This window comes from Pelodiscus sinensis, chromosome 16, assembly GCF_049634645.1.
Source record: "Pelodiscus sinensis isolate JC-2024 chromosome 16, ASM4963464v1, whole genome shotgun sequence".
Classification (NCBI taxonomy): Eukaryota; Metazoa; Chordata; order Testudines; family Trionychidae; genus Pelodiscus; species Pelodiscus sinensis.
The window spans coordinates 24395804-24422073 of record NC_134726.1 but is presented as its reverse complement, the minus strand read 5'-3'; the positions used below and the strand labels follow the sequence as shown (position 1 = coordinate 24422073).

Here is a 26270-nt window from a genome sequence, read left to right as displayed (position 1 = left end):
GTTATAAAAACGTGTATAACCCACGGGTTAGATACGCTAAAAGACAGTATGTCTTATACTTGGTACGCAATAGACTATATTTCCTACTTTTAATTTCACTAAACCTAATATTTAGTCCTGGAATTCGGCAACTGTTGCACTTGGGAGTATGGATATAAAATCCTGTTTAAAATGTTAGCCAGACAAACTATATGTTTAACCAGCCCACCTCATCATGAGTGGGAGGCCACTAGAGCAGGTGGGATCAGTCAGGTTGGTGCTGTACCAGCTGGCTAGTCACCAGTTAACTTGTTACCTTGGGGTAAGCATGCCAGTTAAGCAATGTCTACCAGGTAACCAGTTAACCGGTTACCCCTTTACATCCGTAATTTGGAGCTACTGTTAAATTCCCCCAGAATTGATTATTGTGTATCAGCTTCTTTTGCTTACCATCATATTCCTTTTTTCTTGTCATTTAATTTACTTTTACTTTAGTATCCTGATGCTCATCACACACAGACAATAAGTCAAAATATAATTTAAATTTTCACTTTGTCTTGTGACAGTCTTTCCCCCAACCTCTGTGCACACAGTATATCTTTAAATTATCTTCTATTTATTTTTCAGAACATTCATTTTCTCTTTTTACTTCTTTTGGTGATTACTCTTACTATGTTCTGTTCAAATACTTTTAAAATAAAACTCTATTTGTTACTTCAAATGACCATCTTTATTCACTCATCTGATGAAGTGTTACCCTCGAACGCTCATGATCCTATATATTTGTTAAGTCTCTAAGGTGTCATCTTTATTCAATTATTCATTACTTCCTGCTTTATACTACTAAACCATTTCTTGCCTTATTGGGACCAAACTGTACCCTTGTTCTTCATGTGGTACAACTACAGAATCAACGGAAATTACATCCAGCTTGATGGTATATCAAGCCTTCAAAGTCCCCAGCAACATGCCTTGACAGAGATATTAGTAATGTACCTGCATACACTCATTTTTGCCCATGACTCCTGCCAGCTGAAGGTAGCATTTAACTTGCTGCCGAATCTTCTGAAAACAATCCACAATAGGCACAGTAGGGATAGTATGAATACGACTCAGTATGTCCAGTGCTACATTGACCAGTCCTTGTTTTCGAGCTATCTTTCCATACTGGATAATTGCTGAAGCTGAAGCATGAACTCCTAGCATAGCATTATTGGAACTGGGATCATGCTGAGAGCTATTTTCATAGGCAGTTACAATGGCTAGAGATACAAAAAGTAAAAAGTTAACATAAATCAAACGTTATAAAGAGAAAATACACGAGAAAATGAATTATGAAAATGGAAATTTAAGATATTCAAACTTTTCTTAGCTTTGAAAATGTATGTTTTTGATACAAAATATGTAACACTTTAAAAGTGAGTTTTATTTCAAATTGAAAATTTAAATATCAAAATTAATTATATTCTTGAGTGACTGAAATTTACGAATGGGCATACATTTACAAAACTAATATTTTTAAAACAGTGGGTGGTCTGGAAAATTACATGATGAATGCATGCTGGACCAGGCAGTTTTACCCTGGTAATGATGCTGTCTCCACATGAAAATGCTGCTCCAATGGGATAAGTCATCTGACACAATAGGTAACCTGTTCCTCCAAGTTTTTACAACAGTTTTCATATCATGCAGGCTGTTATTTCTCCCTAGATTAGTTGGTTGCAACCCTGCATTTATTTGTGCTGCTTCTTGAAGTTCAATGATTTGCTGTGCTGCCTAAAAGGATTAAGGAATATAAATCAGAAAACATACAATCCTGGTCAGTAAACAAGAAAGTCTATCTTTAGTCTGCAGAAGTACAAGTTATTTTATCAGATGATTACCCACCAATAATTTGATTAAGTCAATTAGTACACAGCTGAGATACTGACTAGCTATTTTTCTCTACAATAGTATGAGTTTGTGCCAATATCCCTGGAAAACATTTTTGGCACCAGCTAAAAGGGTAACTAATTTGGGTAGCTAGCTAGCATGGCTCTCTCACATATAGAGTGGAACAGGCAATATATTCTATTTATTTTAGTTTGGTCTAAAACCCTTTCCACAAATCTTGCATAAGAGCTCTGTGCATGTAAATACTCAGTTTTTCATGAAAATGAGAAGCAGCAGACGTGGTGAACCTGCTGTTTTTTGCATCAGTATTTCTTTCCCCACACATCACTAACCCAAATGACAACATTGGCTGGCTAGATAGTTGCCACCCTAATCACCAAAAAGAAAACCTTTAAAATTTATTTAGATTTGCATGTGATTCAATTATTATTACTGCTTGAAAACAAAGTAAATCTGACTGGAAGTCTTCTTACATCCAATCTGATTTTATATAAACTTCGGATGACCAGAAAATAACAGCCTCCACCCAGTTTATGATAAAGTAGCAGGTGGGAGTAAAAGTACTGATCTTAAATCAACGTTTAACAGAAACATTTTATAAAATCTGTAAAAATGATTACTAGTCCTTCCTAAACTCCATCACTTATTAAAATACGGTCTATGCTAGCTTTAAACTAAAACACTTTGTATATGTTAATATTCCTAGTATTTAACCAGTTTAAAAGTGACTTTTACAGCCATCCAGCTCGCTCAAATCAAGGAAAGAAACAATCAGAAGATGGCAGCAGTCACACACCTACAAGAAACAGCAGACATTTTGTTGGACTTCAACAATCTACAGAAAACATCCACATACTTTACTGGAATCATCTGTAGTACAATTAAACCAATATGCTATTATCTAAACTACATAATAGATAACATTTGTATTCACTGTTAATCAACTCAATAAAATAACTGGTCAAAAATCAGTTTACATTTACTAAGTTAAATATCTTGAAACAAAATAAATTAAGGAAAGTAATATTTTCCCACAATCATATCAGTATCAGCTCACACAAAATAGCTTAACCTTCATCCTACTTCATTCATCATGTAAATTTAATTTTCTTGCAGGTATTTAATCACACACTATCTGATATAAAAAAGTAATTACTGCAGTGCAAATTCATTGTTTGGTGTGTACTTCATCATTCACTGCCCATTTTTATCATTTTTACACTGGGGACATATACAGATTATTTTAAAATACTAAGTTTAACTGATGTCACATATGTGGAACCTTTTAAATATTTTATTTAGCAACATTAATCCTTTCATGCTGGAGGGCCTCGGCACATCCATTACCAGTCTTTTGGGGGGAGAGGGGAAAGGAGAGGGAGGGAGGGTGGAAGCTAAATAAATTCCCAATTCTTGGCAGCAAGGAGTCAATTCAATCAAGACATTCTCCAGATGGAACTTCTCAAAGAAATGAAGAGTTCTGTTATTATTTATCAAAACTGTATTCTGACACACACATTTTAAAATGTAGAAACCTTATGTATTCTTTCACTCTTCATTTGATGTACCACAAATTATTAGGAAAATTCAGGGAAACAGGCTACTTATATAAGACATATTCACACAAGCATAATGATTTCAGTTACATATTACAGATCTTTCATATTTACGACTTGTCGTTTATGGATTATAGCCAGTACTAAGAATAAGGAAGGGAGACCTATCTTAACTCTTACAAGAGCCACAGATAGTAAAGGAAACTTCATAAAGCATGACCACCCATTAAAAACGCTCAAGAGGCTTTTTACACATATGTATTGTTCGTGCAAGGTGTCAGATTCTTAGTATAAAAACTAAGTCCAATTTATGCGTAAAACAGATGCACCACAGGTAACAACTCTGCAAGTTTTCTGGAATTGTCCTGACATATCTTACCTTCTTTTGTATGCACCATGTCTGGGCTTAAGAACTACCTTAACATATAATCAATTTAATATTTTCTACTAAAATTACCAACAAAGGCAAAGGTGGGTTTTAATGACATAAGGACATGTCCAGTAAAAAATAAACAGGTAGTGCTATCTTTCAGACATTATTGCACAGGACTAGCTTTGAAACAGTAGCCTAAATGTGACAAGTTAAACTTTCTAAAGAATAACTAACATGAGGCAACTTTCAGTAACTAGTAGACTTTGTATGACACAAAAATAAGAGCAGAAGGTAAAATTTTCAAAAGTGTCAGGAGCCTAAATCAAATTTTATTAAGTAATTTTAAGCATGTAGGATCCTCCAATTCAATGAGACAGCGTCCTAAAGGCCTCAGTCACTTTACCAAATGCTCTTAACTCACTTAGACACCATTGAAAAATCCTGGCTTTCCAGGTTTATCTGTCATTCATAGACACTCATATATTTTACACTTTAGACTGTGGAAGTGTGCCATGTAGTCAAGAGTGTGATGAAGCTGGAAAACACATGCTAGCTGGTAAAGATGGAGCATAAACTATTTTCAAGGGCAGTTGAAAGATATTCAAATTTTAACAACAAAGTGAAAGAAAGAGTTCTATTAATAATCAGAATATCCAAGTTCTGACCTTTGAAGCTTTTAGGAAAAAAAGTTCCCCTAATTTTATTTACAAGTTTACAAGTCTGATATTTGAAAGCTGGGTGAAAAATTTAAAAAGGTAATTATTTTGCATATGGAAAATTCAATGTCATTATTTTTCTCTGTGTCCCCCACCCCCAAAATTAGAGTCAAGAAAAACAGATCACTAGCTCACAAAAGTATCTGGATAGCTAAAACGTCCCCTCCACTTGGCAAATATACTGATTCACTAAAAAGTGGGGAAAAGATATCTGTTGAAGCTCTAAAATGTTTATACAGGCAGTTAAAACATTTGAAAGATATGAAATTTTAATATTTTGTACTGCAAGATGTGAGGTTGGAGTCCTTTTTGGCTGTAGTGTAGTATTATGAGCATTGTGGAAGAGACAGCTAGAAGCTTAGTGTTTGGAGACAGACGGAATAATAACAATGAAACATGCAAGATGTGCCAGTCCTTACTGAGTTAGCTATAATATCATCAGCACCTGTCATGACTCTTTCTCCTTTGTCTATTATGACTCATACTTGCTGTGTCATGTTGAACATGAATTGCACACTTCTGGGGAGAGGCCTTTAAAATTTGTGTAAAGTGCCTCATGAAGACATCTCAGTGCATAAAAGAAGTGTTCTCAAAAAGGTTTTCACAACCCTCCAAGGGTATGACAAGAAAAAACTCTTTCCTATTATTTTTCATGTGGATCTTATTTTTGAGTAAGGTGTACATAAAGGAGAAAGATTAAATATACAGATTTTGAATATGCCCATAGTTATTATACAGAGTTTGAATATGTCCATCATTATTATCTGAAATACCAATAAAAACTAAGTAGACATAATGAATAAAAAACAAAACAAAAAATAGTACCTCACACCACATTATATACATGCCAGAATCTCTAGCCCTGAGTCCTAGCAGGTTTTAGAGAAGGTCATTAAACATGACAAGAAAAAGGACTATTTTTTTTTAAACGAGCCTTACATAAACACTCTCAAGGTCCTGTCTAAGAAGGTAGAGAAATAGCTATTTATGTCTATTATTCCAAAGAAAGCATTCCTTGCAGAAATATAGATAATAGCATGTCTGCTTCTGAAGTCAAAATAACTTCTGTTAAAAACGATTCAAGAGTTGGGAGTTCAGAAATAGGAAATAGAAAAGATAAAAGATAGCATGCCCTAAGTAGCAAAACAGCACAGAAAGGACAGTTTAGCCTAGTCTCTGTTTACTATATGCTTGGTTTTCCATCTGAAACAGCATTTGTCTCTATACACAGAAGGCAAAAATTAGCGTGCACGAGACAGCATATGTATAATTTAGAATCACAGAATCATAGAATCCTAGGGCTGGAAGAGACCTTAAGACTATGCATAACGTACTGCAGTTCCACTAAAAAGTAGTAAAGTCTAATGCTACAAACATTTTCTTCCTACTTTTAAAATGACACCTTGATATTTGCCAGAAGAGTTATGTCAGTTGATATAAGTGGTATTGAATGAGTTATTTCTTTTTCTGCTAGAGGTTCCTGCAACCAAGAATTAATGAGTTATTCCTCACTTCTCTCTCTGTATAAGTCACTGCAATGCTCCACAGCAAGAATTTTAGGTCCAGAAACACCCCATTTCAGGGGTAGGCTGCTTCCACTTCTAGCTTTTTTTTTTTTTTTTTTTTATCCAGCAGGATGTAGTTGATTTTTTTCTGCAGTAAAAGCAGATTAATCCCAAGACACGGAAAACTGAGATTCCCTGGTCTGAGGTTGGACTGTTGCACCTTTCCTGCATCTGGCATTATCCACTGTATCTGAAGAACAGCTGAGATTACCTTTGCACAAAATACAAGCATGCTTCTTATTCTCCAGGATACATGATGAGATGGCGCCTACATGAGCTTCCCTCCTTATATCAGCACAAGAGATAATTTGATGTAACCATGATCAGTGCTTCTACACTATGCTGCTATAGAAGTTGTCCCATTTTAGCAGCTGTAGTGTAGACATACCCTCAAATACAGAAGTATTCCATCTGCCCTTCCTTTTCCTCCTCTACAGCACTAGGGGAAATTCTCTGAAGGAATACTCTTGTACAGGCACTTGCTGTTCATCCAGGTATATCACAGAGCTAGTAAAGCAGGATGTGAGCTGGTGGCTCCTGCTCCCTTTCATGAAGGTCACCACAGAGGAATTTCAAGGAGGAAATATGAAGTAGGCAAGCAGTACTCTTGTAGATCATCTGGCTCACAAAGTGGATTTGAATCGGCCAACATACTGAGAAAAAAGATGCTTCTGTAGGCATTTGACAATTATTTTCCTACATAGTCTCCCAAAAAGTCTGTTGGAAAGAACTTTTCCTTGGTGTTCTGACACTGATTTTCATGGTCAGACACTGCAGGAGAGAAGTAAAAGAGAAAGGGCTGCAAAGGAGTGAGAAGGCACCTAGTCTCCTAGCTGTCTGATATGCCTGGTGGAGAGAGGAGTGAGTCATTATACAAAATGGAATCTTTAGGAGAAATTCTTCCATTATGACATGTGCAAAGGGACATGAAAAACCAGCCTCTGGGGAAGTCTTGATTTTGACTTCTACATGGAGACATGCCAGTTGTCTGAACAAAGAGCTTCATTCTTTCAAAGGAGAGATCCTCCACCACAGTCTGCATCTGGTTCAGATGCAGGTAGTGAAGTAATAATGTTAATCTCATCACAACAGTCATGGAAATGGTCCTGGCACCTGTATCAGTGACACCAAGCACCTACTGCTAAGCTGGTTTTGCAACCAACTGCCCTTCCTAGATGACTGTGTTCAAGGAAATCTGGTAGCTCTCAGTTTATCAATAAAGTCTTGTAGTTTACTGTAATTCACATAGTCATATTACACTCATATTTCATCATGAATGTAATCAGAGATTTTAAACTAAGGCATAGGTGCCAGATGATGCTGGTGTCAGGAGTGCCAAGGATACTGAGCAAGATGGCAATTGCTTTCAGCTATACCTGAGCTTGCAGAGGGAACTTCCCACTTTCTTTTTTGATTTGTGAGGAGTCCCTGACTGTTTCTTCAACTCACTTATCCTTCAAAGTTGAAAGATGAGAAAAGACTCATGCCTGCCAAAGAGTTGGGCTCAGAGAGTCACCTCTATAAAGATAATTTTCTGGCAGAGCTCTCAGTCCTTGCAGGATTTCGGATGCAGCTCCTAGCAGAGGGAATGCTTTTTGGGGACATGGTCCTCACTGAGGCAGTGAATACACTAGGATTGCTTGTCAGTGACCAGGGTAGCTTCAGTGCATGTGTTACACTGCTTGAAATCTGAAGGGTTGGGCATACCCTTGTCCCAGGGACCTGCCTCTCCTTCCCCGTTCCCTGGGGGAGGATACAAGAACAGAAATGTTTTCTTTCTTCTTTCTGTTTTTTTTTTAAGACATGGCCAAATAAAAGTAAAAAAAAGAGTTTTAAAAAAAATAAAAGCGTAACAACTGAAAAGTAGAGTTAATGATCCTCTAATCAATCATATAATCATAGAATACTAGGACTGGAAGGGACCACAAGAGGTCATCGAGTCCAGTCCCCTGACCTCATGGCAGGACCAAGTACTGTCTAGACCATGGGTTCCCAAACTAGGGGGCATGATGAAAGTCCAGGGGGGGCGCAAGGTGACCCAGCCCCCCCCCCCCCCCCCCCAGGTTTTGCTGCTATTTTTGTTTTTCAGCCACGGTCAGTTCCTTTTGGGGGGGGGGGGGGAGGGGTCAACAAGTTTTGCTGCTATGGGGGGAGGGAGGATTTCTCAAAAATCAAAAAGAGGGTGTGATGCCGAAAAGTTTGGGAACCACTGGTCTAGACCATCCCTGATAAGACACTTACCTAACCTACTCTTAAATATCTCCACAGATGGAGATGCCACAACCTCCCTGGGCAATTTATTCCAGTGTTTAACCACCCTGACTGTCAGAAACTTTTTCCTAACGTCAAACCTAAACCTCCCTTGCTGCAGTTTAAGCCCATTGCTTCTTGTTCTATCCTCAGAGGCCAAGATGAACAAGTTTTCTCCCTTCTCCTTATGACACCCTTTTAGATAGCAGTTTTCAGGTATCATGTCCCCCCTCAATCTTCTCTTTTCCAAACTAAACAAACCCAATTCTTTCAGCCTTCCTTCACAGGCCATGTTCTCTAGACCTTTAATCAATTAAGAGCTAAATGCTCCATCTATCCAGGGACAGTTCAGAAGGAACTGAAGCCCCCACATGCTCTGGGCTAGCCTCCTCTAGGTCCTCAATGCATATAAAGAGGCAGCACGTGTGCAGGCCTCATGGACTCTGTTACCGAAGTTCTCCACTCAGCAATGCAGTGATACAGATACACCTACAGCAAAGCACCTACAGGCACACTAGTCAAAGAATAGTTTCCATATGAGGCAAGATTAAAAGAGTGGGACCATTCAGCTTGGAAACGAGACCCAAATATGGAGAGAGGGGAGAAGAGAAGCAGAGGTGATATAATTAAGGTATATTACATCACGAATAGTGTGGAGAAAGTGAGTAAAGGAAGTAGTTATTTACTCCTTCACATAACTCAAGAGCCAGAAGTCACTCAATGAAAAAAAAAAATCAAACAAAAGTACTTTTTCACACAATGCAGAGTCAACCTGTGAAACTTGTTTCCAGGAAGATGTTGAGCAGGCCAAAACTATGCTAAGGTTCAAAAATAATTAGGGATGTTCATGAAGAACAGGTCCATCAATAGATATTAGTCAATATGATCAGGGATGCAAAACTCCTGCGCCTCATGTCCCTAACCTCTAACGGCAAGAAGCTGGGAGTGGAAGACAGGGCATGGATTTCTTGATGATTACCTGTTCTGTTCATCCCCTATGAAGCACCTGTCATGGTCAGAAGACAGGATACTTGGCTAGATGGACCATTGGTCTGACACAGTATGGCCATTTTTATGTTCTTAATCTCACCTGGAGAAGGGGAGTGTGGACATGTGACACTACATGAGGGAGCCTTCGCCACTCTCGAATGGCTAAACTGCTGGCCATTTCTACCAAGCGCTCAATGAAGTTAAGTTGCTGTTCTTCAGGATGACAGATTGCTAGATAGCCTCTGTACATGTTGACCTTCCATGCCATCTCTTTTGGACAACTCAGCTCCACCTAATAGCAAAACAGAAAATTAGCTATGAAACACAATGTTTTTTGCATAAACATAAGAAAATCTGAAAGCAAAAAGAAAGCTGACATGGACATACAACTTAATTTTTAAAACTTGATTTTTTTAAATTGACTATTTTCTAGAAATTCCTGTTTCTGAAAGAGTATGCTTTAAATAGTATTTCCTGAAATTAAAAGTCAAAATCTCTAATCTGTGGGATTTCTGCTTACCTGTTGATAATCATATCTTTTCAGCAACATAAATTGACTTCACATGTCAACATATTGCACAGATGCTAGACTACCTAGCTGGTCTTGTACACATCAGAAAGTGTTTTAGGAGAATAAGCGGACAACATTTTTTTTTAAATGATCTAGCACTAATTATATGATTATGTGAAAACAGTATCTGCATACTGGGGCTCAGTCAAAAATGACACTCAGAATAAATAAATATAAAGCTATTTTCAGAGTCTTTTTAAACACAGGAAATAGCAAAAATAGGACAATTAGAAGAAGCAATGCACAATTTAGGCGTGGTATATAAATGTTTTGCAACAAATGTACTGAAAGGTTGATTATTGCACACATTTGAGAGCATCTGACTAAAAAGTGTGAACATTGAAATTAGCTCAGAAATATTTGCAAACACTCATTAGTACTCAGAGCAGACAGTAAAGGCCTGATTCTGTATGCCTTGAGCACTCAATTATCCCAGTGCAGCCTCCCTTTGTATTCATATACTGTACTGCAAAAGAAATTCCAGCTACAGTGGCTTTGTTTTGGTTTCATTAGCTTAAAAATATCAAAGGAATCACTTTGATTTGTTAAAGTAATGTATCAGTCATTTTAAATGTTGCTTCAGCTTATCTTCAACTAGCTTATAAGCATGAGCCTGTAAAGAGAAACCTACACTTATATAAAGAAAATCACCCCCCTCCTCCCCATTATATGATACACTGGATCATTAAACACAATGCCAGTTTGAGCAAATGAAAATGAGACTTGGGTCCTATATCAAGGGCCACTTGTTATTTTAATGCCTCAATTTTAAAAGGTAGATTATTAAAACTGTTTCATAAAGATTTAATAAAATTGATATAAAAGTGACATCTTTTCTGATAGTTCCCTATGGCTCAAAAGTGGAACTACATAAAATGAATACGTTTACTAGAAGTTGTCAAAGTCAGATTCAGAACTATCAACTAAGAGTATAAATATAAGGAAACCAGTAAGTCTATCAAGAGAGAAGTAATTATCCTTTCACATCCTGCTGTTTATGAATACACGTTCCTGATGCTATTACATGAATCCGTCTATAGCCACAGAAACCCAATTTATAGCTTCAACATGTTCTCTTTAGTCCATTAGTAAATGTCCCATTACTGAAAGTATCTCATTCATACAACTCCAGCTAAAAGATATCTACAGTTACTGGTGATTGTCACTTTTACTTAAACTGCAAGCCATCTGAAGTAGAACCTGTCAGACATGATCAATTCACTCAGCTACAACTCAAAGCTTAAAATCTTCTGTACAAGATTTTCTTTATTTTGCTGCCATAGAAAGCTTACCACAAAAGTGTTTTAAAAAGTTCTGTGTAATTATTCAAGAACTAGTGTGCATACTTGAAGTAAAAATAGAAAAAAATATAAATTAAAATTGTCTTGACAAAGCCTTGGCTGGGTTGATTTAGTTGGGACTGGTTCTGCCATGGGCAGAGGGCTGGACTTGATGAACTCCTGAGTTCTCTTCCAGCTCTATGACTCTAGGCCTTAACTGGCTGCATGTTTGAGCAAACCTGGGGCTTCTAGGAAGTTCCAATTTACCCCAGGTGCCTGCCTGATTATGCTGGACTATGGGTACGTCTAGACTACATGCCTCTGTCGCCAGAGGCATGTAGATTAGGCTACCCGACATAGTAAAATGAAGCAGCAATTTAAATAATCGCCACTTCATTTAAATTAACATGGCTGCTGTGCTGAGCCGACAAACAGCTGATCAGCCTCCTGGGATGAGGTTTACCTGGGTGGTCGACAAATACCTTTGATGTCGACACCCGCGCGTCCAGACTATCGCGCTGAGCCGACAAACAGCTGATCAGCTGTTTGTCGGCTCAGCGCGGCAGCCATGTAAATTTAAATGAAGCGGCGATTATTTAAATCGCCGCTTCATTTTACTATGTCGGGTAGCCTAATCTACATGCCTCTGGCGACAGAGGTATGTAGTCTAGACGTACCCTCAGGCTTTGGCCTTTTGTCACTTGGGGAAGACAAAACTATCTATCCAAGCTCCAGCATGTATTCCCTCCACCAGTGAACAGCATATGGTTGGCCTGGGTCTGTCACAAAAGACATATAATCAAGTTACACTATACAGTGACTGTGATATGTACTTGGAAACTCCTTTCCACTCATGACTTAATGCACTAGCCTCTCTCTTTGATGGCCTGGATTCAATATCTGGCTTAATTTCCCACACCAAGGCTATGTCTATACTTGTGGCTTCTTACGCAAGTATGGCCGTTCTCGAGCAAGAATCTGCAGAGTGTCCACACTGCCCACCCGCTCTTGCGCAAGGAAATTTACAGTATGGCGTGGTAAGAGAGGGCTTCTTGCGCAAGAGCTATGCTCGGCAGGGATTTCTTGTGCAAGAAAGCCCTATGGATAAAATGGCCACCAGAGCTTTCTTGCGCAAGACAGCGTCCACACTGCCATGGGCGCTCTTGCGCAAAAGCACAGCTCGCACATGGCAATGTGGACGTTTTCTTGCACAAGACAAGACTTCTTGCACAAGAAGCCGCAAGTGTAGACATAGCCAGAGAGTCCTAACTAAACAAATCCGCTCAGCCTTAAGGAATTCTTTTTCTCCAGATGAAAAACCTTTCAACTTACTTTCATAAAGATCTGGATAGTACTTCAAATTCAAAGTAAAAATAATCCAGTAATTATTACAGAACTGCATGTGTACAAATATACCAGAAAAGTGTATTTGGGTAGCCACATCAATCCTATAAATTTTTTCCAAGTGATCTAAGTCTATATATTCTGAAATTTTTAAGTAATCCCAGAAGAAAAACTGACACCCATCAGTTGCATAATACAGGTGGACTTTTAATAAAAGTGGCATTTACCATATACCTGGAACCTTAGGGATGCAGCTTTAAGGGTGACTTATTGTACATGTTTTACTTATTTAAAATTGTTTAAAAGTTTTCTCTCAAGTTAAAGTATCTACCTATGGTTGCATTATGTCTTAACTTAAAAAAATGTTTAGTAGCCATTTAGCTTTATAAAACCTATTTAAATCTCTGTATTCCTGACTTCTGAACGCCTAGGGGGGAAACACTTCTAACTGACTAAATATTTCCCCTATTTTTTTATTCTCTTACCTTCTTATCCCCCCCTCTCTCCCTTTGTACTCTGGACCCCATACTCCATTCATCTGAAGAAGTGGGTTGTGCCCATGAAAGCTCATGATACCATCTACATTTTTTGTTAGTCGCTAAGATGCTGCAGGACCATTCATTGTTTTTAAAGTTTTTTTTAGTTTATCGACTAACATGGCTCTGAATTCTTTAAATATGTTTGCTATATGCAGCATGTCTCCTGCCTTTTGATTGCTCTGTAACAGTCAAAACTTAGTGTATTATATCTAAAACACAATAATGAACTCTAACAAATCAGCAAAGTCAACAGCTGGCAGCTGCAAACCACACATTTTATCAATCACTATGTGAAAAATAAGATCACTGCACTCCCCTTCCACACCTGGTTCCTTATCTACAAACAAAGAAACAGTACCTGTGCCACTTAATGAATTTCAGAAAATCTGAAGGGAAGAGGGGAAATATTTACTGTAGGCTTTTAAAGGTCACATACTTAAAATAAGACTCACATTAAACTATAAAAGCAGATTCAAAACCTGTTATCTCCAATGCATTTAAACACATTTTGAATCTGAAGTCTGAAGACTTGTTTGATTTTTAAATCTTGGCACATTGAGGCTTATCAGCAGTAACTTCTGAAAGGTGTAAGATATGGAGCTTCTTACAGTAGCTCATATCAGTAATGCTAACTTGATGAAGTCATACCATGCTTTCTACCCCAGGTTCTTATTACCAGAAGTTAGTTAATTTGTTATAATTACAGCAGAATGGGGGCTATCCCGTTTATTGCACTCAATGTAGCATGTATGATTACCTGCCCTCAGGGCGGGTGGCATATACGTGAATTTGGTGCAAAGAGCTCCTGGCCCTCAGAGACTGTGTACGGGCTTTGGAGGCCAGGGTGGCTGAATTGGAGGAATTAAGGGAGGTTGAGAGGTACGCAGATGAGGTTTTCCGGGACACTATTGTATGAAAGGCTCAGGGAAGGAGAACATTCAAAAGGAGCAGAGGGAAATGATCCCATAGTTGGGACCCTCCTTCCAGAGGATGTTATGATATCCTCTTGCACTGAGGATACATCTCCAGGGGAGGGAACTCCAGTCATTAGGAAAAGGCAGGTAGAAACATAGATAGCTGGATTTGTGACAATCAGGAGAACTGTATGGTGACTTGCCTGTGCGAAGGCTATGGATCTCTCGAGACATCTAGATAGTCTTATGTGTAGTGCTGGGGAGGAGCCGGTGGTCGAGGTACATGTAGGTACCAATGACATAGGGAAGGGTAGGAGAGAGGTTCTAGAGGCCAAATTTAGGACCACCTCTATGGTAGCGTTCTCTGAAATGCTTCCAGTTCCACTCGCAGGGCCAGGTAGGCAGGCAGAGCTTCAGAGTCTCAATGCATGGATGAGATGCTGGTGTAGAGAGGAGGGGTTTAAATTTATTAGGAACTGGGGAAACTTTTGGGATAGGGTAAGCCTATGCAGGAAGGATGGGCTCCACCTAAACTAAAATGGAACCAAACTGCTGGCACTTAACATTAAAAAGATTGTAGAGCAGTTTTTAAACTAAGGGCTGGGGGAAAGCCGACAGGTGCGGAGGAGCACATGGATAGGACAGAGACATCTATTAGGGGAGGTTCTAGTCATAGAGATGCTCTATGTTCTAGTCAGGAGGAGAGGATGGAAGTATAAGTTGGCTCAGATGATACACAATCAAATGAAAAAGAGTCTAACATCAGGAAATGGCAGACAGATAAATAGTGACAAATTATTCAAGTGCTTATACACAAATGCTAAAAGTCCAAATAGTAAAATGGGTGAACTACTAGTATGCCTAGTTTTAAAGGAGGATATTGATATAGACACTACAGAAACCTAGTAGAATGAGGACAATCAATGGGACACATTCATACCAGGGTACAAAATATATCAGAAGGACAGAACAGGTCGTGTTGGTGGAAGAGTAGCACTATATGTGAAAGAAAATGTAGTATCAAATGAAGTAAAAATGTAAATGAGTCAAAATGTTCCATAGAATCTACAGCATAGGAATTCCATACTCCAATAATAAGAATACAGCAGTAGGGATATATTATCGACCACCTGATCAGGATAATTCAACAAACCACCAATAAAATCACGACTGATATGGAAAAAGTGAATAAGGAAAAGTTACTTATATATTCCCACAATAAAAGAACTAGGGGTCACCAAATGAAATTAATAGGCAGCAGGTTTAAAACAAACAAAAGGAAGTTTTTCTTCAATCAGTGCACAGTCAACCTGTGGAACTCCTTGCCAGGGGATGTGGTGAAGGCTAGAACTTTAACAGGGTTCAAAAAAGAGCTAGATAGATTCATGAAGGGTAGGCCCATTAATGGCTATTAGCCAGGATGGGTAGGAATGGTATCCCTAGCCTCTGTTTCTCTGGAGGTAGGTGATAGGGGAGGGATCACGTGAGGATTACCTGTTATGATCCCTCCCTCTGGGGCATCTGGTATTGGCCACTATTGGCAGATAGGATACTGGGCTCAATGGACCTTTGGTCTGACCCAGTATGGCCTTCCTTATGTTCCAGGACAAAAATTATCAGTAAAACCCTGAAAAAAAGTTGTCCTTCTGCCTCCTTCTCCACCTAACTTATCCTAATTACCTCCTTCCTACCTCAACTCCTTGCCCAGCCAGCCCAGTTCACCCCTTCAAGCTCCTCATCCAATTTCTCCTCTCACCCTCCTCTGGCTTCCCAGACCTCATCAAATCTTCCATCTCCCCTCCACACCCCTCCGAATCTTTGAGCATCTCTTCTCTCCTGGCTCCTTGTCTTTGCTCAGCCAGTCCAAGTTCTCCCCCAATACCCTAGCTCCTTGACAAATCAGCTTCCTATCCACCCATTGTTCAGCACAGTGGTGTGTAATCCAGTCAATCCCAAGCCTTCCCTCCCTCCCCACAGTTCCTCATTCAAATCTCACTGTGACATTTCCTACCTTTCTTTTCCATCCATGACTCCCAGTCCCATCCTCCTCGCCCATCCACTACCAGTCCCTCAATATTTCTTGTGTTAATATACAGTTCTTTGATGGGCTTTTATCGTTTCTGCTTTTTAATAAGATGGCGCTCTCCTTCATACTGACTGGGTCCCAGCAAGGGATTCACTGAGACCATAGAAGAGAGACTCCCTGCTCTAGTGCCTAACCCCCCTCCAGCACAAAGCAGTGCTACTCAGACCCTCATTGGTTCAGGTACCAAATTAGCAAACAACATCACCTAAAAAAAAGACAGTAGTGTCAAATTATTGTTATATATCTATTTCACACAGCAAAAGGAAGAAATTTAAAAAAATCACCCTAAGGCAGACACCCAGCATGGAAAATTACAGCTTAAACAGTTAAAGATTGGCAAAGTAATAAACACCGGAAAACAGGGTCTTATAATGAGAAGTGTCAGGCAACCTTAATAAGAGATGGTGCTAGCGGCCCTGCCTAATATATGGTTGTTTAAAATGTAGTTTTAGAGTTTAGTGGATTTGTTGTAAAATCAATATTTGAGACTCAAATTGAAGTCGACTCAAAATAAGGCCAAATGAAAGGTGAAACCCAACAGTTACTTCAGAGGTCTTTTAAAATTTAAACAGAAAGTGGAAGAATATTAACACAGGAAGCAGTCCTCATCCAATAGGTGTGTCTGTATAAATATCCTTTCTGAAAGCAAAACAAATTGTGCCATTGCAGAGCAGAGCAATGAAATTTGAGGAAAAATTAGAACAGGTATTTGCCAAGCATGTAATTGCAGTATGTCAATCATAGCACATAAACAGCCTGCAGAGTCAGTTTGCAACACTGACTGGTACTATCAGCAGCCTGTGATAATAGAAAATACACTCCAAATCTCAGGCATTCAGTATTTAAAACGTAGCAAATAAAATGTCATGTGGGGCTTACTCAGTTCTCTTTTGCTCTTTTATAGACCCAGCACCAGTGTGCCACTCCTAGTAACCAGCATATTAATGACAAATGGGGGCAGAGAAGTTGCTTTTGTTGAAGTAGCTTGTGCATTAAATATTATGCAAATCATATTTGAAATGAAGTATACATTAAAATATACATATGTATACACACACAGACATACTAAAATATATACATTAAAGTCTACATTAAAATATATACAAGTTTTAGATTTTCAGCTTTATGCCCTAAGGCTGCCTTTGAGTTCTACTCCTGCAAGATTAACAGTGCGGATCTGGTTGAGGAAAACAACATAGCAGCTCTATCGCATACTTCCCATTTCCCCAAATCACCTGAAAAACTTGCACCACAACTCCACAGAGCTGGAGTCCCACAGTTGTGCAAGGAAGCAAATCCAGGCAAAACCCTGGCTGAGATGATTGAGTTGGGGCTGGTCCTGCTTTGGGCAGAGGGCTGGACTCGATGACCCCCTGAGGTCTCTGTCAGCACTGGGATTCTATGATTCTGACAAAACTGGGGGGTGTTTGCTTTACATGCTATTATTTCCCCCTCCTCAATCTCATTTTTTAGCAAAATGAAATGCTGACTATATCACATATTATGCTACTTCCCCTTCATATTATGCACACACCTGTAACAAAAAAATACCCAGCATAGGTCGGGGGGGGGGGGAAATAACTTGCAAGAAGTTCAAAAAGCCAAGGAATGTAGGAAGGGGCACTGGACCACTATGCAAACCTTGGAATACCAGACTGCTCTGGAGTAAGCATCCTTCTCCCTACAAAAAGGGTCAATTAAGAGAAATCAAAATTTATCGAGACAGTTTCCTGGGTGCTTACACAGGTTTTCCTATGTAGGTGTCAATCTGGGCCACTGCACACCATAACAGACTATTCACAGTAGATGGTTGTGGAAGCAGTAATATTTTATTATAAAATTCTGGAAGAAAGATGATGGGAACACCTGGCCCTATGCAGAGGGCTGCTCCAGCCCCATAGGACCCACTGCAGGCAGGGACTGCTCCGGCCAAACCCTGTCCATGGTGGGCCTGCCCTGCCCTGCCCCCGCCCCACCTCCCCCCGGGTGTGGGTATAACCGCTAAGATTTGCAGCAGTTACAAAGTTTCCTTTTTAACCAACTTTTTATAGCCCTATTCCCTATATATCACCACTGTCCCCCCCCCAACATGTTCCCCAGTGGGCCACTCACTGCTTTTTAACCATGTGACACCATACTGTAACCTTCATCCAAACAGGTGACTAGTACCCTGCTACAAAGTATCAATTCTGAATTATAAGTAAGCTTTGTAAAGACACCAGGAGAGAGAGAGGAAGGGGGGGGGGGGGGGAAGGAGAGACTTGAGTTTGTCTGTTGAAACAATATGCTTTGGTTGCCAAAATGCCCAGCTGTGTATTACATAGAAAAAAAATCCCTAAAGAGCAGTTTACTGCTTCTCTGAAATGAGTTGTAATGCTGAGTTGGAAGAAACACAATCAGTACAATAAACAATAAAACCAAACATTATCTCTGTACATTCTCAAACAAAAATATTCACCTGCACCAGTGCTTCCTTCATAGCAGTCCAGTTTGAGACCCTCCAGGCACATTCAAGTACCAGATAGGGATTTATATGGCCCTTGGATTGTCCATACTCTGTCAACGGTTCCCACTGGTTCAACTCTTTTGAGCAGCTATGAAAATGAAAACACAGTGTTATTAAGAGTTACTTAAAAGTGACTGCAAGTATTTCATATTAGGAGATTCATGTACATTTGAAACATGCTTAGAAGGCACTGGAATGGTTGTAAATAGACTGCAGGATTTTAAAAAAAAAAAGTGTCTCCACCAACAGCAGATTATACTTTTGCGTTGATTTACGTATAGCAGTTCTGAAGTCAATTAAGAGTGTAGCAGTATAATATTTTTATTCCCCTGAGTCACTCAATATCTTAAACGTGCCGGACTTAGTTTATTTTAGTAACCAATTGTGATGGGGCATCTGCCCTGCACTGATCCTTTAAGGGGTAGAAACCCAGACCAGAGGAAGGGCTGAGAGCAAAACCCACAGCTGTGGCAGATAGTAGATAATTAGGGCCCAGTTGGGGCTACATAAATAAGGGCTCCTGGAGGGAGGAAGGGAGACTCTTGCTCTAGCTGTGGAGCAGGAGGGACCTGGCTGCTAGGGAAGCTGGGGGCTTCCTGGGACAGAATGGTGCTGGAAAAAGGCAGGCAGGGCTGGGGAGCTCTGGCCTGGCCTCACTCCCAGGCTGCAGGGCCTGAAACAAGGCCTCAGGGTTACATAAGAACGGCCATATTGGGTCAGACCAAAGGTTAATCTCGCCCAGTATCCTGTCTACCAACAGTAGCCAATACCAGATGCCCCAGAGGGAGGGATCACAATAGGTTATCTTCATGTGATCCCTCCCATCATCCACATCCACAGAAACAGAGGCTAGGAATACCATTCCTACCCGTCCTGGCTAATAGCCATTGATGGACCTACCCTCCATAAATCTATCTAGCTCTTTTTTGAACCCTGTTAAAGTTCTAGCCTTCACCGCCTCTCCTGGCAAGGAGTTCCACAGGTTGACTGTGTGCTGAGTGAAGAAAAACTTCCTTTTGTTGGTTTTACATGTTCTGCCTATTAATTTCATTTGGTGACCCCTAGTTCTTTTACTGTGGGAATAACTAACTTTTCCTTATTCTCTTTTTCCATACCAATCATGATTTTATATACCTCTACTATATCCTCCCTTAGTCTCCTCTTTTCTAAGCTGAAAAGTCCAAGTCTTTTTAATCTCTCTTCATGGGGGATCTGTTCAAAACCTATAATCATTTTTGTTGCCCTTTTCTAAATCTTTTCCAATGCCAATATATATTTTTTGAGATGAGGCAACCTCATCTGTATGCAGTATTCAAGGTGTGGGTGTATCATAGTTTTCTATAGAGGCAATAAGATATTCTCTATCCCTTTTTTAATGACTCCTAACATTCTATTTGATTTTTTGACTGCCGCTGCACACTGAGTGGATATTTTCAGAGAACTATCGACAATGACTCCAAGATCTTTCTCTTGAGTAGTTGTAGCCAAATTAGTCCCCATTATATTGTATATATAGTTGGGATTATTTTTCCCAATGTGCATTACTTTACATTTATCAACATTAAATTTCATTTGCCATTTTGTTGCCCAATCATTTAGTTTGGTGAGATCTTTTGGAAGCTATTCACAGTGTGCGTTGGTCTTAAATACCTTGAGCAGTTTGGTATCATCTGCAAATTTTGCCACTTCATTGTTTACCCCTTTCTCTAGATCAGTGTCCCCCAACCTTTTTGTGGCCAATAGCACATTCATGTTTTCAGAAGTGTGTGGCGGGCGCCAACAATTTTTCAAGGCTTATTTAGTATTTCTACATTAAATAATATGAAAAACATCATATTTAATATATGAATCCATAAGATAAAAAAGGTAATTTTACATGTAAAAGGTATTAATTAAATTATTCGGCAATTACTCTTTCGCCTTACCATGTGAATTTCCTATTTTCATATTAAATGTGAATTGGGTAAATTTGATAGAAACTTAATTTAGTTGGATAATGTTTATGTTAATTATATTGTAATTAATTTTTAAACAAAATTCTGCATTAATAAAAAGGGAGGGATGTCCAAATGTTGTTGAGCAAAAAAAGCACCCTCCCCCCCCAAAAAATATCATGGCACCTTTAAATCTCACTCTCCCCATCCCCACCATGTCTCCTCCTCTTGCTCCATCAGCTCCCCTGGTGCCTGCTGCCCCCCAACCTCCCACCCTCCTCTGCTGTCCTGACTCCTGCCCTTCTCACTGCCCTCAGCCTTCCTGAGACCTGCCCCCCTTCACCAGCCCTTCTCTCCCCCGTGCCCACTCCTCCAGTACCCCACTCTGATCATGTGAGCTACCCCCTCTCTTAACTACCCTCTCTCTTAACACCTCCCTCTACACACCTGCCCTGCCTCTCTCCTCTGGTGCTGGTCCCTCCCCTGCAGGTGTCTGCCCTTCTGCTTCACCCCCAGAATCCCCTGGCACCTGCACCCTCCTGGTGCCTCCCTCTTCCCTCTGCCTCCCCTCACCACCCTCTGCCCCCATTTCCCTCATGCCCCTGTGCTCTCACACATGACTTGCTCCATCTCCGGCTTCCTCATGCCCACCCCTTCTTTCAAGCCTTCTCACAGCATCTCCTCACTCTAGCCCCAACGCCCTTACCCTCTCCTCTCCCAGCATCACCCTGTCCCCGCTCCCACTGACACCTCCCCTCCTGCCCTTTTCCTCACTGCCTCCACTTGCCCCCCCCCCCCCGGGGCATTTGAATCTCCTCCACCCTGTCCCTTGGTGCCTTCCCCTTTCTTCTCCTGACCTGCCCCCCTCCTATCAGCACAAGCCCCTTCCTCTTCCACCCTTTCCCCCTATTCTTCCCCTCTCCTCCCTCCCTTCTGCTTTCCAGTTTGCAGGGCTGGAGTCTGCTGTGATCGGGCCCCAGAAGTCCCTGCAGCCTGGGCTCCAGACCACGTGCCAGACCTGGAGCTGGGCTGCTAGGCGTTCAGAGCCCCAGCCCATCACAACACGACCACCCCGCCAGGTGTGCTCACCGCCATCCCACCTCTAGTCAGGCACTGCTCCCCCAAGCACCACTCAGCACATCTCCTTCCTCCTCCTTCCCCGATCCACATCTGGCCGTTTTAAAAAATGGCGCCACACTGACGTGGCACCACCCCTTCCGGTACGTCGCACGTGACTTCATCCCCGGTGCAGTCCTGGCTCCACCTGGGTTGACGGCGCATGCTCACACCTCTCATAGCCATGCCCGCTTTCCCTCCCCTCGGCCCGATACCTTCCCCGGCCGGGGTCGGCTTGCCGGCCTCCTCGTTGGATTCCCTCGGCCCAGTGGAGTCTTCTGGCTGGGCCAAAGATGCCAGCAGCGCCCTTACCGGCTCAGGTGCAGAAGTGCGGAGCCCTGCGGCTCTGTCCCTCCGGGCCAGTCCGCCCCTGCATTAGGGTGTGCCTAATGCAGACTAGGCGGGTGCCCATAAATGCCCCAGCGGGCACCATGGCACCCCCGGGCACCATGTTGGGGACCACGGCTCTAGATCATTTATAAATAAATTGAATAGGATGGATCCCAGGACAGACCCTTGGGGGACCCAACTAGTTACTTCTCTTCACTCGGAAAATTGGCCATTTATACCACAGGGATGTTAAATTTTATTACATTATGGTCGCTATCTCCAAGCAGCTGCTCCAAGAAGCAGTCATTTAAGGTATCAAAAAATGTTATCACTGCATCCCATCCTGAGGTGATGCCTATCCAGTCAATATGGGGATAGTTTAAATCCCCCACTATTACTGAGTTTTTAAATTTGACAGCCTCTCTAAGCTTCCCTGGCATTTCATAGTCACTATCACTGTCCTGATCAGGTGGTTCATAATATATCCCCTACTGCTCTATTCTTATTATTGGAGCATGGCATTACTATCCATAGAGATTCTATAGAACATTTTGGCTCATTTAAGTTTTTCTTCATTTGATTCTACATTTTCTTTAACGTACAGTGCCACTCCCACCATCACGACCTGTTCTGGCCTTCCTATATATTTTGTACCCTGGTATGACTGTGTCCCATTGATTGTCCTCGTTCCGCCAAGGTTCTTGGGCTGTGGGGAGGGGGCCAGGATAGGCAAAGGCAGCAGGTCCACCCCCTTGCCGATGATGAATGGCCACTTCAGACTGCAGTTTGCCCCTGAGGCAGGTGCTAGATGAAGACTGGCAGTGGGTCACTGAGGCAAGGTGGGTATACGGAAATTGCTGGTTCCCTGGGAGGGGAGGACTCCAGCGTACAGAGACTGATAAACACTGGAGTGGGCTCTGCCAGAGGGCAGTGTCCTGAAGAGGACCACGCAGTCTGAGTGATGCAGGTCTGAGCTGGAGTGTGACATGAGGACATGGAGGGGCACTCGCCAGAGGGACGCGCCCTGCTTCCAAGCTAATTCCCAGTACCACCAGCAGGAGGCACCATGGCGGTGAGTGTCTGCCCTGTGACACCAATATTTTAAACTACTAGAGAACTTCTTTTATATAGCTTTGTAACAGCATCATTCAATACTGATTTTAAAATCTTACCGAATCCAATGGTCTTCCCAGAGTTGATACTCAGGGAATATAGCAGGGGAGGCATTATTTCGTTCATGTTCCTTTTTGGCTTTTTCCATAGCTTTTTCATAAGATTCTTGTGCCTTAAAACAAAAAACAAAACAAAACACTTCATTTTAGTTTTATAGGGGCTCTAAACATGTACCTATCCTGGCATTTTATTAAGGTGTTTTTGGAAGACACATACATAATTTTAAAATTCATTTTAAATTCTTTTATTATAACCCCCTATAATAATTAGGAAGATTAACTTATTTTTCTATTAATAACTTTATGCTTTTTGGTCAAATTAGTAATGAACTGCTGGAAACTAATTTTGATTATACTATAGCCTCTTAGAGACATCATCCTCAACTCAAAATAATTTTCTATTTGTGAACAAAGTACACATTTTGCAAGCTTTCACAGTCTGCTTACTCAAATAGTTAATCTACATAAATCAGGATTTAACAATGTGCTTATAACTGCAAATACTACCTGTTCAAAGAAGCCATGTTGTTCATAAGCAATAGCAGTTGCAGTCTCTGGAAATTTACAGCGCTTCTGCCATAGTCCAGCCCACATATCCTCTTCTTGTAACAGAGAATAAAGCTCAGCTAGGGAATCCAGTATTTCCTAAAAAATACAGCAAGTAATAAAGCACATACTTCTCAGGTCAAAATGTTGTTGTAATCTTCTGTGATCAATTTTTTTTTATTAAGTAAGGGTATGTCTACACTACAGCGCTATTAATTCAAAATAGTTAATTTGAATTAAGCTAATTCGAAATAACGCAACTATACACAAAAACTACTTTGAAATAGCACATCCACACTGAGTGGACCGTGAACCGAAGTTAAGGCTGGCCGGAACCAGTGCTGCAGGACATCAGGTTAGGACTTAGTGTGTGGAGCTACTGTCTGAGGCTAACTGAGCTCCGGGCTTAAAGGGACTCTACCCCCATCCCAGACAGACAGTTCTCAGGGTTCCCCATTTGCTTGTCTACCTCGATGAGGGACAGCAAAGCAGTCCTGGCTTGGAGTGCTGAATGCCCGAACTCGGGAAACCACAGCACTCGGCCACATGGAGCCAGAGCTGCCCCTGGGCACGCCGGTGAGTCTCGTTGGGTCACTGCCATCAGCCCGGCTGCACTTGCTGCAGGCTGCCATCTGGGGGTCCATCGGGAGGCTGTCAGGATCCAGGAGACTCTGAGGAGAGTGTCTACCTCAAGGAGCCCTCAGAGCCTCCCCGGTCCTTCCCTCCGGGGGCTCGTGCCCCATTCCTCCCTCATGTCCTTCCACTTTCCCCTCCCTAGCCCCCTTTCCTGATGTCAAATTAAAGACATGTGTGTTCAAAAATAGAAACTGGGTTTATTGAACAAAACTGGGGGAGGGAGGATGAACCTCTGGGGTGACTGGGAAAAGGAGGTAGGAGAGGGGGGAAGAGAGGGTGGGAGAGAGGAGGGGGAAACCTGGGAGGAGGGAGCTGGAAGGGGGAAGCAAGGGGAAAAAGGGGGAGGGGAAGCTCAGGGCTCAGGGTTGGAGGTCTCACCAGACCAACTTGATTTTCATGCAAACCTGCTCCGAGGTTCGCATGTGTTCTTTGATGGCCAGGCTGGCAGCTAACCTGCCATAGACAGCCGCGTTCCTCCATCAAATGCAGAGATCATGGACGTTGGGGGTATCCTCCCCAAACCTGAATAAGGTCCATGATCTCCAACCTGGACCAGGAAGGCGCCCGCCTTCTCCAGCCCCTGTCAGGCTCCTGGGAGCTGGCAGACTGTTCCTGGGGAGTGGTGGAGAGCTGGCTTCCAGTGGCTTGCTGGCTCATGTTCAGGGGCCCTGGTGGCCACTGCTGGCTCTGGGCTGGCAGGCTTGGAGCTGGCACAAGCACTTTGTCCATGTTCTATCCCTTTAATGGCTCTGGGGCTGGAGGAGAGGAGAGTAAGTTTTCCTGGTTATGCCCAGAGTGGCCACCAGGGCTTCCTGGGAAGGGCTGGACGCCCCTTATTTCGAATTAAGTGTCTACACAGCACTTAATTCAAAATAGCTATTTCAAATTTGGCGTTACTCCACGTAGAATGAGGTTTACCAAATTTGAATTAAGGGCTCCACTATTTTGAATTAAATTCGAAATAGCGGTTTGCATGTATAGACACTATTAAAGTTAATTCGAAATAACAGCTGTTATTTCGAATTAACTTTGCAGAGTAGACATACCCCAAATGTCTTACACATTAAATCATGATATTTGGCATGCTTAAAGTATGATATAAACCATTCAACATATTGTAAATGAGACAGACAAGAAAATGACAGTTAAATTTTAAATATGACATTTTTAATTATATGTATAGACCTCCACTGTATGATCACCCTTTAAAAACCTAGGAAGTAAGCAGTCTATTATCATCTGACATTTTAAAAAAATAACAGTTCACCATCGGCTTCTCTCAAAACTTGCACGTGTTCAGCTGTCTTGTCTCCACTAGTATATTAAGTCATATTATGGCAATTAACATGATATTCTACACATTATTGCACTTAGTATGGACAGATACTTCCATGGTTAACTTGTGTCAGCTAGCTGAAGTTCAAGTGCTTTGGAGGATAGGGTCAAAATTCAAAATCATCTAGACAAACTAGAAAAATAGTTTAAGGTAAATAGAATGAAGTTTAATAAGGACAAATGCAAAATGCTCCACTTAGGAAGGAACAATCAGTTTCACACATACAGAATGGAAGCAACTGTGTAGGAAGGAGTACTGCTGAAAGGGATCTAAGAGATAGTGGACCGCAAGTGGACCATGAGTCAACAGTGTGACATTGTTGCAAAAAAACACATTAATCTGGGATGTATGAACAGGAGTGTTATTAGCAAGACACAAGAAGTCATTCTTCCATTCTACTCTTTGCTGATAACGCCTCAATTGGAGTAGTGTCCAGTTCTGGGCACCACATTTCAAGAAAGATGTGGAGAAATTGGAGAGGGTCCAGAGAAGAGCAACATAAACAATTTAAGGTCTAGAAAACATGAGCTATGGAGGAAGACTGAAAGAATTGGGCTTGTTTCGTTTGGAAAGGAGATGATTGAGAGGGGACATGATAGCAGTTTTCAGGTATCTAAAAGGGTGTCAAAGAGGAGGGA

At 41.2% G+C, this 26270-nt stretch overlaps 1 protein-coding gene across 4 annotated transcripts in view; it reads right to left on the bottom strand.

Annotated features, from left to right (window-relative positions):
- The window catches only part of TRRAP (transformation/transcription domain associated protein), a 178426-nt gene that overhangs the window by 40171 nt on the left and 111985 nt on the right, over positions 1 to 26270 (bottom strand). For 2 of the 4 annotated variants that reach the window (XM_075899522.1, XM_075899524.1), the window contains 6 exons: positions 23622 to 23759; positions 23115 to 23227; positions 18515 to 18650; positions 9423 to 9614; positions 1527 to 1755; positions 976 to 1241 (listed from right to left, as the gene is read on the bottom strand). In XM_075899522.1, coding sequence (XP_075755637.1) covers positions 976 to 1241; positions 1527 to 1755; positions 9423 to 9614; positions 18515 to 18650; positions 23115 to 23227; positions 23622 to 23759 — 1074 coding nt within the window. The remainder of the gene's footprint in view (positions 1 to 975; positions 1242 to 1526; positions 1756 to 9422; positions 9615 to 18514; positions 18651 to 23114; positions 23228 to 23621; positions 23760 to 26270) is intronic. The other 2 variants (XM_075899523.1, XM_075899525.1) reach the window with 1 other exon arrangement.